At 44.1% G+C, this 15876-nt stretch overlaps 1 protein-coding gene across 1 annotated transcript in view; it reads left to right on the top strand.

Annotated features, from left to right (window-relative positions):
* Positions 1-52: 52 nt before the first annotated feature.
* The window catches only part of PREP (prolyl endopeptidase), a 121868-nt gene continuing 106044 nt past the window's right edge, over positions 53-15876 (top strand). Inside the window, exons 1-2 of the mRNA XM_040474281.1 lie at positions 53-181; positions 5809-5883. Coding sequence (XP_040330215.1) covers positions 137-181; positions 5809-5883 — 120 coding nt within the window. The 5' untranslated portion in view covers positions 53-136. The remainder of the gene's footprint in view (positions 182-5808; positions 5884-15876) is intronic.

Genomic DNA, 15876 nt, shown 5'->3' with positions numbered 1-15876 from the left:
AAGCATGGGGCATCCATGCTTGAGCCGCGGGGGGCGGGTCGGCGGGTGGCGGCGCCCCAGCCTCGCCCCGCGGCCAGCCCGGCCGGCTCGCGCCCGCAGTCCGCGCTCCCACGCCGCCCCACGCCCGCCCCTGGCCATGCTGTCCTTCCAGTACCCCGACGTGTATCGCGACGAGACCGCCGTGAGTACCCCAGCCCTCGCCCGCCGCGGGCGCTGCGTGTGCCGCCGCCCGCGGCCCCTCTCCCCGCAGCCCCTCGCCCCCTGCGTCCTTCCCCTCCCCCTCGGCCTTTGTTTGCGAGATACGGGCCGGGGGCGCCGGGCTCCTCCCGAGCCGCGGGGGCCATGGTGGCCGTCACTGGCCGCCTAGAGGCGGCAGAGCCCGAGGCCAGTCGCCGCTTGGCCGCCTCCTAAAAATCAATGGGGTCAAGGGCAGACACCCAGGTAGGAATGGGCGTTTGACGGGATTGGGAAGACAGAACGTGTCACTGTTTTTTGACTGGAGGAGGCTCCTGCTTAAATATGGTGGTAGGAGAAAGTGTGGATGTATGTAGATGATGTAAAATTCAAAAACAAAGGCAAACTTTTTAAACTTCCAAATTTAAAATCCTTGAAGTTCATTCATTCGGTATTAAAACGTGCTTCGAGCGCCTGCCGTGCCCCGGGCCGGGAACCCGGCGTGTGGTGCGGGGGTTGCAGACACAAGACCGTGGAATGGGGAGGGTGGAGCGGTGACCCCGTAGTGTTGCAGTGCTGATCCAAGTTTTCCTAAACAAGAGGAGGAGTTGATGCGGGTGAGAGGAGGGCTTTAGAAGGGAGAGGGGATGGCCTTTTTCAGAATGAGTTTGTTTGGCTTAGTGGAAGGGTTAGCCATCATTTACATAAGCTGTGGATTAGCTCAGGGTAACTGTTGAGATCTAGTGGGTGGAAATCTGGGCAAACACTCTTTTTGTGTAAAAATCAATTTGGCATCTTAAGAACTGGACTGAATCCAAATGTGGGCTTGATTCTCTGAGGAATAGCCAAATATCTCAGATTACTTAAAAATAGAATCAGAATAAAAATTTTTTGTATATATAGATCTGTGGTGGTGGTTGTGTTGTTTTTCTGCTTCCTCTGACCTGATTTATGCCAGAACGTCTGTACTTTCACAGCACCTTTCACTTTGGGTTAAAAGGTACTGAGGCTTTAAAGTAAAGGACATACTGTTTTAAATTAAGACTTCCAAGTGGCACTGATGCATTCATGGTTTCTTTGACCAGTGGCCATCTGGTAACCATGTTTTCTCAGTCTATTCAACTGCTTGCTTATTAAATTTACTTTAACAGCCCAAGAAGCTGTATTCCTGTGTTTCAAAGGGTTGTTCCCTTTGTGTATGGGAGTAAAGTGATCCTGCTGGAATGGAAAAGAGGGCAGACCAAGTAAGAAGACCTGAGTGCTAGTGCTGGTTTTGTCACTCACTAGCTGGATGCCTTTGGGCAGATCGCTTACCTGTTATGGGCCTTCTTTCTCATATATGAAATGTTAGTACTGGCTTGGCCAACCACAGGGCTTAGGACTGACTTTTGCAGTAAGACTCATCATTCATTTATTCCCATGACAGTCTGGCCCTGCAGTGTGCCAGACTTCCGTAATCAGAAGACCTGTGACTATGTCAGTTCGGTTCTTAAGGATCTTTGAGTTTTCAGGATAGATTAAAAGTAGAAAGAACTATCGTTTGTGTGACTTGATAAGTGTCATTTTAGTTGTGTTTTTAGTTGGGATTGCTTCTTGCTTAGTTTTTCCCTATTTGGGTTATCAAAATCCTGCCATTCTTGAAAGGGTTAAGTGAGGCTTTTATGAAGACGTCCAAAAGATTACGAACAATTAACTCAAAAGGTTCCACAGATTTTGATATCCTACAGTTTCTTCTCATCGGAGAACTCACGAAAACCCTAAGCCTCATGGCCAAGGGAATATAGCTCAGGTCTGGCTTGGACCCTACTCTGTGGATCCCACGGTGTATGTATCCCAGCCCCGATAGCCTACATGGAGTAAGTATCTTTTTACTGTGACAGGGTCCTGATGACTAAAACCTTAGGCTAGATTTAGGCATTGGCTGAAATTGTCGCCTTCTTTTCTAGGTTGGGTTTGTCTCTCTCCAGCAGGTGTTAGAGATTGCTGTAGCTCCCTCTCTGTCACTTGAACATTTTCAGCCGAATACCAGGCAGTCTTCTGTTGACCTGTGGGGTTGGAGCATACAACCGTTTTTGGTGAATTTCCGCCCTAGTGAGCAGAAACTTGGAAACCATGATGCTTCCAATGCAATGCCATTGTCTGTACTGGCAGCATGTGCTGTCAGGAAATTCAGACCTGCTGTAGGGGTTAGAAGAGTGTGTAGGGTGAGTGGAGAACACAGAGGAGAATGGGATTAATTTCCATCAGGGGGAAGAGATCATATGCGAATTGAGCCTGGAAGTTGGCCAGTTGGATAAGGTAGAAAGGACATTCCTGGCTGTGTGACCAAAATAAATCATGGTCATGTAGGGCTGGACGTTCGTGGACTTGCACTGTTTGCAGGATGGCAGTAAGGCTGTTGTGACCATCCATGGGTGGATAAGCTTGGGTGGGGGGTGGAAAGAAAAAAAAAAAAAAAAGCGGGGCCAGGTTTGATGGGCTCTGCCTACTTTGTGTAGGACTCTGCGGTTTATCCTGAAGTCAGCAGGTGAGCTATTGAATGGTACAAGTAAAATATTGAATGCTAACAGTGCCTTATCAGGGCTGTATTTTTAAAGTCTTTTGGGGAGATGAGGAATGGCTGGCAAACTTAAATCATAGGGAGAACCACGTACTGCCCAACTTGAGTTCAGGGGATATGGCTACGAGACCACCCCATCTGTAGGGTACGGTCTTGTAGAAGAAAAAGTAGGGGGGGCAGGGGAGTAGGGTGGTGGCACGAGGCTCCCGGGATTGCCTGTGGGATTGCCCTGGAGAGAATCAGTTTCCTGTCCTGTTTAAAAAATGCCTGCTGAACACCTGCCCTTAATTGGCTTCAGATGGTAATGCTGGTTCTGGGAAGATGGAGCGGTTTCCTGACCATACACACCGTTCGGGAGGTTCTGAGTTAGGGTCCAGGTGTGGGCCTGCCAGTTTACACCCGTTGTAGTTCAGTAGCAAGCCCCACAGGCTTTGGGGTTAGCTCAAAGAGGGTCACGGGTTCTACTGTTTATTAGCCACCTGACTTTTGACAGTTGCTTTAGCTCTCTCCGGCTTTAGTTTCCTCACCTGGAAAATGAGTTGGTAATAGCTTCACAGTGAGGTACCATGGCTGAAGTCTATGGCACGGCTCTCTCCAAGTGAGCCGTAAATCTGCAGCCTTCACTCTCTCCTGGTAACCTCTCTGAATTGCATTCCATATTCTGAAAAATAGGAATATCATCCACCCTCTCACAAGGTTGCTTTACAACACTGGGCACCATAGTGTGGATAGTGAGCGAATGTTCGTTGCTTTGGATCTAGTATTAGACAAAACTAACGTGATTTCCTGTGAATCTTTTCTGCTTTCTTATGACAAGTTAATGGATACGTCTGAGTTTTAGGAACATCATGATCGAGGAACATTTTTAAAGTGTCTGGTGTGTCACCTCTGAGGAATATTTGGGGAAAAGCTGTTGGCAGTGTGCTTTTAGTCCCGGCTCTGGTTCTGAACTCGGTATGGCCCTGGGCACGTTGCCATCTTGAGCCTGCTGTTGCTCCTAAAAATGTTGGACTGGAAGATCCTTTACAACTCTAAATTTTTCTGTTTTCTTATTGTCAGAGGAAAAGAAGGTTGTTTTAAGCATATTTAAAACCACTTCAATGTGTGTAAAATGTGAAAGACTTGCAGATAAGAAAAGATACAAAATTTTCATTGAGTGGTAACAGTCAGCTAACATTTAAAAAAAATTTTTTTTTAACGTTTGTTTATTATTGAGAGACAGAGGCAGAGCATGAGCATGGGAGGGGCAGAGAGAGGAGGAGACACAGAATCTGAAGGAGGCTCCAGGCTCTGAGCTGTCAGCACAGAGCCCAACCTGGGGCTCAAACCCACAGACCGAGCAAGATCATGACCTGAGCCAAAGTCAGATGCTCAACCGACTGAGCCACCCAGGCGCCCCTAACATTTTTTTTGTTTTTAACATTTATTTATTTTTGAGAGAGCAAGAGAGAGACTGTGAGCAGGGGAGGGGCAGAGAGAGCAGGAGACACAGAATCCAAAGCAGGCTCCAGGCTCTGAGCTGTCAGCACAGAGCCTGATGCAGGGCTCAAACCCACAAACCAAGCGAGATCATGACCTGAGCCGAAGTCAGACGCTTAACCGACTGAGCCACCCAGGCGTCCCACAATCAGCTAATATTTAGAGAGCGTTTTCTTAAGGGTTCAAAATTGGTGATTTTATGAGGATTTGTCAGGAGAGATTCTAGTCTGGTTTTATGTCCCCTGTATTTGTCAGTTGTTTAATGAGAACAGTTTCTGAGTGTTCCGCCTTAACTGACCATTCTTTCAGGTGTGCATTTCTCCAGGTGTTCTCTCATCTGGTACCAGATAAGGAGAGATGAAGGCCCTTTGCAGAAAGCCTGGGGTTTTAGGCACCAAGAGGTCCTTCTTAAACTGGCCAGCAGCCACACTGGAACTTAGACCAGCTGGGGAAACAACAGATTTTCCTTTTCTGGGAGATTATTTGCCTCTATTAGGGAATAGCCCTTACCTTTCGATGTAATCGACAAAGCAAGGAGACAGATTAAAAATTCATCTGAGATCCTGGCATTCTTGTTCCCAAAAACCTATGAGAAACTGTAACAGGAATGTTGGAGTTGCTCAGAAGAGATTTACTGGAGAGATGTCCCTATGCTTTCAGTGACATTAATCAGGATAGTATGAAATGGAGAGATTTTGTGATGATTTTTACCTTTGGAGATTTTCTTTAGGCATAATCACCTGGGAAGCGGTGACTCCCGACTGCTCCTGTAGTGTGTGGGTCAGTTTCCGAGGCCAGGCCCAGGAATTTGGGCTTTTCAGGAGCTCGAAGGTGTCTCTGATGCTCAGCCGCCCGCGGGAGCTCCTTGAAGCCTTCCCCTCTGCTGGGCCCTGCTGCACTAAGCAGTTGTCTTTCTTCAAATACCAGGGTAGTCTGAATGGGTGATGCCTCTGTGCCTCTTTTTGTAAGCATTTTGTAACAATACACAAAAGGGAAGAAAGGCTGCAGTTTTAGAAATGTTCTTTCATTGCACTTACGTCAGCTTTTTTAAAGCTGCTATCAACTGGAATCATTCTACCGCACGTTGGTAACCTGCTTTTTGGCAGTTTAGACTTAAAGACAAAAACCAATCGTGTTATATATAGCAGGGAGATTTTCTCATCATTAGTAAGCTCAGCAAGAACAGAAAAGAAGCAAATCAGCACGTGCGTGGTGGTTCCTTCACAAACATGCCCTTCTTGCATCCCTGGTGCATTGTGTGATTCCGTGCTTTGCCACTGACCACACATTTTCAAGTTTCTTTAGCACAGCGGCAGGCCTTTGTTTTGTGTTGTACAGACAGAGCAGTTCCCTATTCTGACCTTTCATCTTTCTTCCTTCTCCAGCTAAAACATTCTTTTCATGATGGGTGGCTTGACACCTTTGAGAACCTGCCAGCTTTGGTTCATGTGGTAATTTGGGCAGACACATTGCCAGTGAGCCAATTGGAGTATTTTGCCTATCCTTATCCTATTTTTCCTCTGTTACATTCAGAAAATACTAATTTAATTGGGGTTAGACTCTAATTGTCCAAAACCACATTTTGTCTTTTGCAGGTACAGGATTATCATGGACATAAAATTTACGACCCTTATGCTTGGCTTGAAGATCCAGACAGCGAGCAGACAAAGGTAATTGGGGCTTATAATTAAAGATAAGGTGCTCTTAGTACCTTGCCCCAAACCCTAGACTTCAGTAGCCAAAGCTTTTCCTTTCTGGCATCTTCCGGTGTTTTCTGCTGTGGGATGGTGAATATAGCTGTTGGTGCTACCACTTTTTGTCAAATGATCCATGGGAAAAAAGATGAAAGCATTTTTTGTCCCAGAGAAAAGAAAATGTTTGCAATAATGTTTATGGTTTATGGTAACACTGATGAAGCAAGAATTTGAAAGGAAAATATGAGAAAGAAAAAAACTGATTTTACCAAGTAAAAATGAAAACTTAGAGAAAAACTATGTGAATGAAACGCTGCCTAAAATATTTTTTCCAAAGGAAAAAAATCTTATAAAGTTGGGCCTTGAACAGTGTGGGAGGAGGGGTAGGGGTGGGGTCAAAGGCCCCCCCCCCCACCCCGCTGAAAATCCAACTACAACTTTTGACTCTCCAAAAACTTAACTACTAATAGTGACTGGAAGCATCACCAATAACAGAAACAGTCCACACACATTTTTTAAAAGTAGTGTGTGCTGTATTGTTTCAGTAAATTAAGATAGAGAAAAGAAAAGGGTATTAAAATCGTCAGGACGAGAAAATACATTTGTAGTCCTATACTGTAAACAGTCCATGTGCAAGTGGACCCACACAGTTCAAACCTCTGTTGTTCAAGTGTCAACTGTATGTTGAACAGATACCAGGTCTTGAAAACTGAGTGCTGGTCTTGGATCACTTACTGATTTTAATGCAACAAAAACAAAATGAACCAAATTGTAAATATAAGAACATTCTTATATTTTACGGAAGTAATGGGGTGAAGGGAGAATTTTCTGCTCTGCCTAACAATGCAAATCTTTACTGTTCTTTTGGAGAAACACATAGTATTTTGAGCTGAAGTCTCATTCCATTAATGAAAGTACCCCTGAGTGCTATGTCCCACAGATGTTCTGTCCTTGGAGTGCCCAGATCTTGTCATGTAGGATTCATCCTTACATATACTGTAAGTTTGTTAATCAAGTTTGCTTGGGTGAAGGGATTGTGTTTCTCCAATCCATGGCAAGTTCCTTGACTCTTAATTTATAACTATATTTACATATTACTTAGTGCATGGGAATATGTATGCTATTTCTAATATGCTCACTATTCCGGAAATTTATTTGAACTTCTTTAGAATCCCAGAGTACATTTCCATTTTTTAAAAAAGCAACGCTAAATGCACTCTGGGTGGTTTTCCAGACCTGCCACCAATAAGCCTATGTCTTAGCTCCTCCTATGTCTTGTGGTCCCCTGCCACCATAAATACCGGTGTTCTCTGGAGAAGTCAACTCGGGTTTCCAAGGCAGTTCAGATTTGCCAGGAAAGCATTCCCTCCCGATGTGGGTCTGGCTAGTGGGCTTGGGATTCTCCCCTTGCCCATTCCCACCTCCCATTCCCACCTCCCATTCCTGCCTGGTCGGGGTAATAGATTCCACCACTTTTAAATCCTTGGGAAAGAGCTTGACGAGGAAAGGAATGGGGCAAAGGGCTTAGCCAGGCACGGTAGTCTGTGCAAGAGGAGAAAGTAGAGGCAGGAAGAGGTGGTCCTGGAGTAAAATTCATGTCGTCTCTTTCTTCTTCCTTCGTTCCCATGCACCAGTTTGCCTGCTTTCCTTTCTTCCACCCTTTCCTCTTCTTTCCAGCAGGTGTGTCCTTTTTGGCTCACTGTAGAAACCCTTATAACCTCTTCCCTACCTTTTGTCCTTGAAGTAAGCACACCACCATTTTGAGATTTTCTAGTGGTTTTTGCTTATACCTATAGTCCTTCTTATCTCCCTTTCCCGACTCCTCAAGAAAGACAAAGGTCTCATGGGTGAGAATTATTGGTATTCGGGTTTTCAGTTCTCTTTTCATGAAACATTAGTTACAAAGGTGGATGGATAGAGATTCCACAATGAGAAATAGATGGGGATCTTTGAGAGTGGGTGGGGCTCTAACTCTGCAGGGAAGGCTAGGAGGCTTAGGGAGCAGATGTGGGGCTGCCTCCTCACTCGACCCTGCCAGGAATGACCTTGATCACTTGGCATTGCCCTGAGCCGAGACAGGGATGGAGCCTGGGAATGGAGAGTCACAGGCAGCTACCTAACCCGTAATGGATGGGAAGCACCAGGAAAGGAGTGAACTTCCTGCGTGCATCTCTTGGAAAACTGCCCCAAAGACTGTCTCTGTGATGATTACTTTGAGGTATTGGCTACAACCTGAATTTCTTCAGGCTTTGATGGTGATTGAGGGATTCAGTAGTGTCAGAGTGACCCAGTTTTTGCTTATGTGTTAATGAACACATGCTTTGCTGTTCCTTAATTGATACTGGCTGGTCCTGTGGTTGACAAGCCACTTATTAGTAGATGAAAAACTTTGCTAGTGATCTTACAGTTCACATTTGCTAGAAGCTAATGAGTATACGCTATTATTTTCATGGTATACATTTATTGGGTGCTTACTGTGTGCCAGGCACTTCATCCGTAGCTTTGCATCCCCTATCATTTAATTCTCAAAGCCTAAAGCAGAGCTTTTTATTTTCCCCATTTTACAGATGAAGAAGTGGAGTTACTGAGTAATTAAGTAACACGCCCAAGGTCATTCAGCTAATAAGTGTGGAGGTAGCTAGGTGGTTATCAACTTTATGTTAAAAACTAATAAAAGGGAAAAGACTCTGGGTGTAATAGCTTTGGGGGGAATATATTCATGTCAGTGCTTGCCGTGGGACTTGGCCATCCTCCTGTGGGGACCATGGGCTGTGGCCACTGTGCCCACACTGGCCTGTGCGGACAGCTGCCCTCCGGTGTCAGAGTGGCTTTGAACCTTTGCCTCCTCCCTGCAGTCTTCCCACACACCCGTCTCCCTCCTTTCCAGACAGGTTCGTTAATGACCAAGGCTAGTAATATCATCTGGTTTCTGAGGAGTTCTTTTTTTCTAATGTGTTTTTCTAACGAGCAGAAGAGCAGCGCGAATATTTCCTGCTCATGGTTAGACACATGTACACAAAGGTGTATTAGTCATACCTTGATGTAAAGAGGAATATCTTCACATAGCCTCCAAAACAAAGAAAAACCAGTCAGGAAGTGAAGAACATTTGTAGCTCTTTTATACTAAATTCTGAAATGCTATCAGGAGGTCTTTGATTTAATCTAGTATGTAATATGGGTTATCCATTCCTGACAGTGACTGGCATTTAAGGCTTTATCCCTTATAAAAGAATATCAGAGCAGACTTGTAACTTAAAAGTAGGAGGTTGTTGAATCTAGATGAATCCCTTAAAGCCGTCAAGGCCCATATAATCCTATTTTATAGGAAATGCTCCAGATTGTAAAAGATCCTATACAACAACTCACTTGACTCTCTGAAGCAAATCCAACCTTGATATGGAAACTTGAGATACTTTGTACAGACCAGTCCTACCCAGTAGATACATACCAGCTACATGTATAATTCAAACTTTTCAAGTACCCACATTTTAAGAAGTACAAAGAAACAAATGGAGTTATTTTATAGTACTATATTTAATTAGTATTTTCAAAATATTAATATCTCAACAGGTAATCAATATAAAATACTATTAAAATATGTTCCTCTTTTTTGCAATGAAATTTTTGAAATATGGTGACTATTTTACACCCCTAGCATGTATCAGTTCACAGCAGCCACACTTCAGGGGCTCAATAGCCACATGTGGCTAGTGGCTCCTGTGTGGGACAATGAAGATGTAAGGACCAACCTTTCTTGTGAGTATAAAGAATATCAGTGAATGTTAGTAGATTTAAAAGAAAGTTGAATTTATCATAGGAATTAAGGAAGAGTTTAATATAGAAATAGATTAAATAAAGCTATATAATTATCCTGATTAATATTAAAAAGAAATTAAAGGGGTGCCTGAGTGGCTTAGTCGGTTAAGCGTCCGGCTCTTGGTTTCAGCTCAGGTTATGATCTCATGGTTTGTGGGTTTGAGCCCCACATTAGGCTCCGTACTGACAACACGCGGAGTCTGCTTGGGATTCTCTCCCTCTCCTGTCTCTCTGTGCCTCCCCTGTTCTTGCTCGCTTACTCTCTCAAAATAAGTAAGTAAACTTTAAAATTAAAATCTAAAAGTACAGTTGGAATTACAGTGCTTTATCAAGGTGACATCTCATTCAAAACAGCACCTTAAATACTAGGCTAAATGTCTCTGTTACTACGATTCTTATATGTTCACAAAGCTTTGATCAGTACATTAAAATATGAACCAAAATTTGGAGAGAAGAAAGTAAAAATCATGAATTGTAGATTATATGATCATGTATCTAGGAAGCCTAAGGGAAACAAATGAAAACTTACCAGAATTAATGATTCCATAAAGTGATTATGTATAAAATAGTATGTACAAAAGAAATACAAAACTGTCAGCTCTTATATGTACCATCAGTAATGAGAAATTAACCCATCTGAGAGCAACAAAAAGCAAACACTTGGGAATGAGAAAGAGATTTCGTGCCTACTGGGAAAGTAATAATGCCACTTTGAAAATACAGAGATTTCTCAAAGGCTCAGTTTGGAGTGTTATATCTTTTTTTTTTATTAAAAAATTTTAAGTATATTTATTTTTGAGGTGGGGGGGACAAGCAGGGGAAGGGCAGAGAGAAAGGGGGAGAGAGAGAGAGAATCCCAAGTAGGCTCTGCATTGTCAGCACAGAATTTGATGTGGGGCTCAAACCCATGAAATGCGAGATCATGAGCTCAGCCGAAACCAAGAGTCACATGCTTAACCAACTGAGCCATCCGGGCGCCCCAGGGCGTTATTTCTAATAGTGAAAAATTTCCAACAGTAGTGTAGTGTTTAAGTAGAATATGTTGAATCTGTTCAATGAAGTAATAGGTGCATCTGTTAAAATGTTGGGCTATAAAGATTGCGTGCTAACATGAAAAAGTGCTTGTGGTAGAATATTAAGTGCGAGGATAAAAATATGGTTACAACATTAAAAACGACCTTTGTAAAATGATTGTAGGAGAATCTATATAGGGATAGAAACTAAACAACAAAAATCAGATAAAGGGAAAGTTCTGGGTTAAAAGCACTTTAGAAAAGAGCTAACTATGACTCTTGAAGCATCTGAACCATAGTGAAATCTCACTGGTGTAAGTGGAACACCCAGGTGACCTTGGAAGTTTTCAGCATAAAGAGCTAGAGAGGGAGGTTTGCAGTCATTAAAAATGATTTGGAGACTAAATAGGCAGGCCCCAACAGGCAGTTAGCTCCTACTCTCCTTTCAACAGGCATTTCCAGCATGTCCTTTGTAGATCGTAGGAGGCACTTTGGAGCAGTCTTCCTGCACACCCGTATTTGGCGCTGAGGTCAACTTGAGCCTTCAATCTAATAACGAGGCTCTGCTCCCCTGTCTTCCATCCACTGACGTTAACGTGCACATGATTGACATCCTCATCTTTAACTTTCTAGATTTCCCTCCTAAAAACAAGAAACAAACCCCAAACCCCACCCTCTGTGTAGCTTTTCTCAACCTCTTTCTTCCTCTTCGTTGGTGTCCTGGCCCTTCAGGGGTGCCCTGGTCAGTTGTTATTTCAGATTTTACCATGTGCCATCTCCCTCTCTTCCTCTGTCCAGGAGTCACTCCACATGCCCCGTCACATAGCTGACCCTCTTCCTTTGTCACCATACCCGGTAATATTGCCCATCAACATAGACCAACCTCCTCAAATCCAGAAACTTCCCAACCCTATGTTCTTCACTGTGCACGTGGACCACATGTTCGGGGGAGTGGTGGAGACTTGCATCTGTCCTGTCCAGCAGACTGCTCTGCCATTTGGCCCTGCGTTGACTCCCAAGTCCCCAGACTCTGCTTCCATTGCTCTCACAGCTGAGATGGCAGTCTCACTTTGAGGTCACTCTGACACTACTAAACGAGTATTTGTCTTGGCCTCTCCACTCACTGCGGTGCAGTCATTCCACCCTGTTTGCTCCCCTTCCTGATAGTGTGATAAATTCCTCTCTCTACATCATTGGGCTTGGTTTTGCAGCCCCAAGGTCTAGACGGAAGCAGTGTCCTTGTAGGCTCTTCAGGAGGCTCTCCGTCTTACCCCACGTTTTGTGGCTCCAACTTTAGTTGCATATGCCAGAAGTTGTTACTGAGTTACTGAAGGGAGATACAGAGAATGGAGGGATTTACACCTTTCAAGGGATAGCCCTCTTAATTGTAACTAATTGTCAAATCTGCCTTTCACAGAAACTCTGTCCTGGGACTTTGGTACAGCAGTAGCTAAGTATAGAATATGATCTGCATATACCTAAGGACTAATTTTGTTTTCTCCCTGAGAGTGGCCCTAGGCAAAATGAGAGCCACAGCAAACAGCTCTGTTTCCTTGGTGGATCTCACGAGAGAAGAACGTTAGTGAGAACCAGCAACAACAAAACAAAACAGTTGTTTTAGTTTATGTTCATTCCTTCTGATAAAATAAAATTGCCATCTGTGTCAGAGAAGATCAAAGGAATACACAACATAGGTCTTCTCTAGGACATTATTTGCTCTCCCTTCCCATTCTCCCATTGGGCTGACTAGTTGGAGATAGCTCATTACACCTGCTGAGAAGAGGCTGAGAAACGTAGGGAGGAGAGCAGGGGTCCTTCAGTCTTTCAGAGTAAGAAACCTGGACATGTTACCTTTCCCTTCCCCTGTCCTTACACTGTTTCCTTCTCTGGCAGGGAAGATTTAAATCTTAAATGACTTCTGATCATCTCTAGGATATTGAAGCAGCCTAGGATTTCAGTGTAGGTATTTTAGTGTCACAGAGGTCAGTGGAGAACAAAGTTTAAGGAGGTCAGCACCTGCTTTCAGGCATCCTTCCTGCCTATTGTTAGGTCTGTTTTCTTGTTCGTTTGCTAGCTTTTGTTTTCATTGTTAAAGGTTAACCCTAAACGTATGTAGTGTGAGGAGTTTCTGCTCTGTTCTGGTACCAGTCTGGCCCAGATCTCCCTGGACACTGGGCTTTCCCTAGCATGGAACCAGAGCCAACCTGTGGAAGAAGTAGCTTGGAGCTGGGTGAGCAGAGTTCATTTGTCCAGTTGCATTTCTACCGCAGGCCACCGCGCTGTCAGGCTGCAGAGCCAGCAGAGTTGAAGGTTGCTCCCAGGACTTCCAGTGCTTGAAGGGCTAGTCTCTGAGCCAAATGACAGCAGATGAAGTTCACTGGAAATTAATTGGCTTGGGTTTATGATGTTCTTTGAAGACTTTAGGACACACTGAATATCCTTTTTGTGGATAGTTCTTCATCCTGTGCGCTTGCAGGCACTCCTCATATTACTTCTGTTGGGAAGCAGTGTGGAGGCAGAGAATATTTGACAAATGGGACTGGAAGGCAGAACACACAAATCAGAGCTCTTGTCCTTCCATTTTCTTGTTCTATGACCATGGCAGGCTACCTAGCCTGGATTCATTTTATTCGCCTATAAAATGAGTATTATCGAAATCACTTCCAAAGTTTTACTGACCTTCACCTCAGAAAATGCACGGAAGAATTCATTTTCCGTACCTGGCAGAGGTCTGCACAAAGATGGTGTAGCTTGGGGCACTGCTGCGTAACCGTAGCGGGATATAGACCTTCAGACGCTAGTGCTCCAGCCGCTTAGTCAGGATGTCCAACTTCAAAGACTCTTCTATTTTCATCCAGAAAACTAAGAAGGATTTTCCTTTCGAATCCTAGGTGTTTAAGATAAAGAGGCTCACGCTCTGTGTGTTGGTATTTTTCCATGGGACTGTGACTTCTAAGTGAGGTTCCCGTGTTCTAAAGCGTGATGATTAAACTAGGGCAGAGATTACCTTCAAACTATCTGGTAGTACCTCTTTTAACTGGGGCCTTGTGAATGCCCTTGGCAAAGCTGGCCTGTGAAACACTCGTCCACCCATTCATTACTGTTCCATGTAGGACCTGGATTGGGAATTACTACTGTGCTGTCCTTCTTGATTGGAAACAGGAGGCGCTTTAGGTAAATATGTTACCACATATTATCTCAGGTTCCTAAATATCTCACTCATCACCTCCTTTGGAAATGTTTTTCCTTATTGTAGTTTGTAAATACACTTCTTATAAATCCACAGTGGAAATATGTAATTAGGGAAACAACTTCCTTTTGATGTATGGATGGGATAATCATCAAAAGTATGAGGAAGTTGCTGGTACTGGACTATCTTCTTTTCTAAGTGCTGCTGGCTTTTTTTCTCTTTTCTCATGCCTTATATAACCAGGGTTTATTTATTTTGAGAGAGAGCATGCACATGAGCTAGGGAGGGGCAGAGAGAGAGAGAAAGAGAAAAACAGAATCCCAAGCAGGCTCCATACTGTCAGTGTAGAGCCCTATGTGGGGCTCGAACCCACGAACTCTAAGATCATGACCCGAGCCGAAATCAAGAGTTGGACACTTAACCGACTGAGCCACCCAGGCACCCGTGTAACCAGGGTTTTGATGCAAGCAGCAGAAATGGATTCTGGCCAGCTTTAGCAAGTAGGGAATTTATGGCAAGGATGAGCCCAGCTCCTGGGGTAGACTGAAGGGCTAGGCTTGGCACAGACAGGAACCAGATAGTTCTAGTGCAGAAATTCCAATTTTCACCCAGCACTGCTAATGGCATAAATGATCTTCACTTTTTCAATTGCCTGTCCCTTGTTTAGTGACTCTCCCAGGAGAGGGAGTTTTGATTGGCCAAACTCCAAATGTGTGCTCACTGCTTGGCTGAACTGTGGTAATGGGAAATTTGGTAGAAGCCCCAGGGACCCTCTTTGGCTTTTGTACCGTCAGGAAGCTACCTGGAATTACTGTCTACTAAGAAGGGAGGACACTGGAAAGGGAGAATGGATGCCGGCTACCCGAAATGCCACAGGTCTGCTGGCTTCATCCTCTCCCTTCTCCATATGTGTTCGTTCCCTTCCCTGTTCCCTGTCTTCCTATCCAAGCTTACCTGTGTGTCCACTGTGGCAAGCATTAGATCAAACTGGGAGGAGGAACAGACACTCTGTCAAAAGCCAGACAGATGTGGCCACTGCCGGCATGGAATTTATGTGTTAGCACAGGAGAAACAGCGATTGGGGGTGTGCAAGCCACTTAACCTTCGAGCTACTAGAGTTCTGTGCTGAAAAGAGGCTCAGACACATCCTGAGTCTCATTTTAGAAAAGCAGACCCCAGACCACTGACAAAATGCTTAACGTGCTTGAATACATTTAATAGTGACATCTTGCCTGTGGGCAGTTACTTGACTTTGGTTTTTAATCATCATGGTGTTCCTATGAGAAATGCTGGTCTCAGATATGTTTGGGAAAACCATTGGTAAAGAGCTAACAACTGAAGAACTGAGATAACTCTGACTTCTCCCGGCCTCTCTTCCCCACTGCCCCCAAACTTAGCTGTCTAAAATCCACTCACCACCCCATGCTGCCATTTCCAGGGAACAAAGCACTTAGTCATAAAAACCACCTTCGTTGGGCACTTAGTAAAATATAGGTCTCCAAACTGTAATTCTGGAGCATCTGATTTCAGTAGAAATCTCTGTCTCCCAGATAATTCTTAAGGTCCAGAAAGCTTGGGAAAACTGCCCTAGAGAATGCTTAGACACGGTTAGAGAAAAGTGGTAACACCTTTGATAGTAACACCACTTTCAAGGAGTCAAAGTCCTAGTCGATGCCTCACTGTTGTTTATAGCATCTTTATAAAACGGAGGGACAGTGTTTGTGGTTCTGACGTTTTCATTGGGCGATATCAAGGCAAGTGTTAGAATAAAGACTTGAGGGACTCTCCTATGTAATATTGTACGGCACTGACCATTTCTGTCAGCTGTCTGTTTCATCATACACGTGATTCTTAGGAATTCCAGTTCTGCCTCTATAAAATGTTCATGCCTTTCTCCTCTTTCTTTCTTTCTTTCTTTCTTTCTTTCTTTCTTTCTTTCTTTCTTTCTTT

This window comes from Herpailurus yagouaroundi, unplaced genomic scaffold (genome assembly GCF_014898765.1).
Source record: "Herpailurus yagouaroundi ecotype Mexico unplaced genomic scaffold, PumYag 139, whole genome shotgun sequence".
Classification (NCBI taxonomy): Eukaryota; Metazoa; Chordata; class Mammalia; order Carnivora; family Felidae; genus Herpailurus; species Herpailurus yagouaroundi.
Note: the sequence above shows the minus strand (reverse complement) of the source record. Positions and strands in the feature narration are given on the sequence as shown.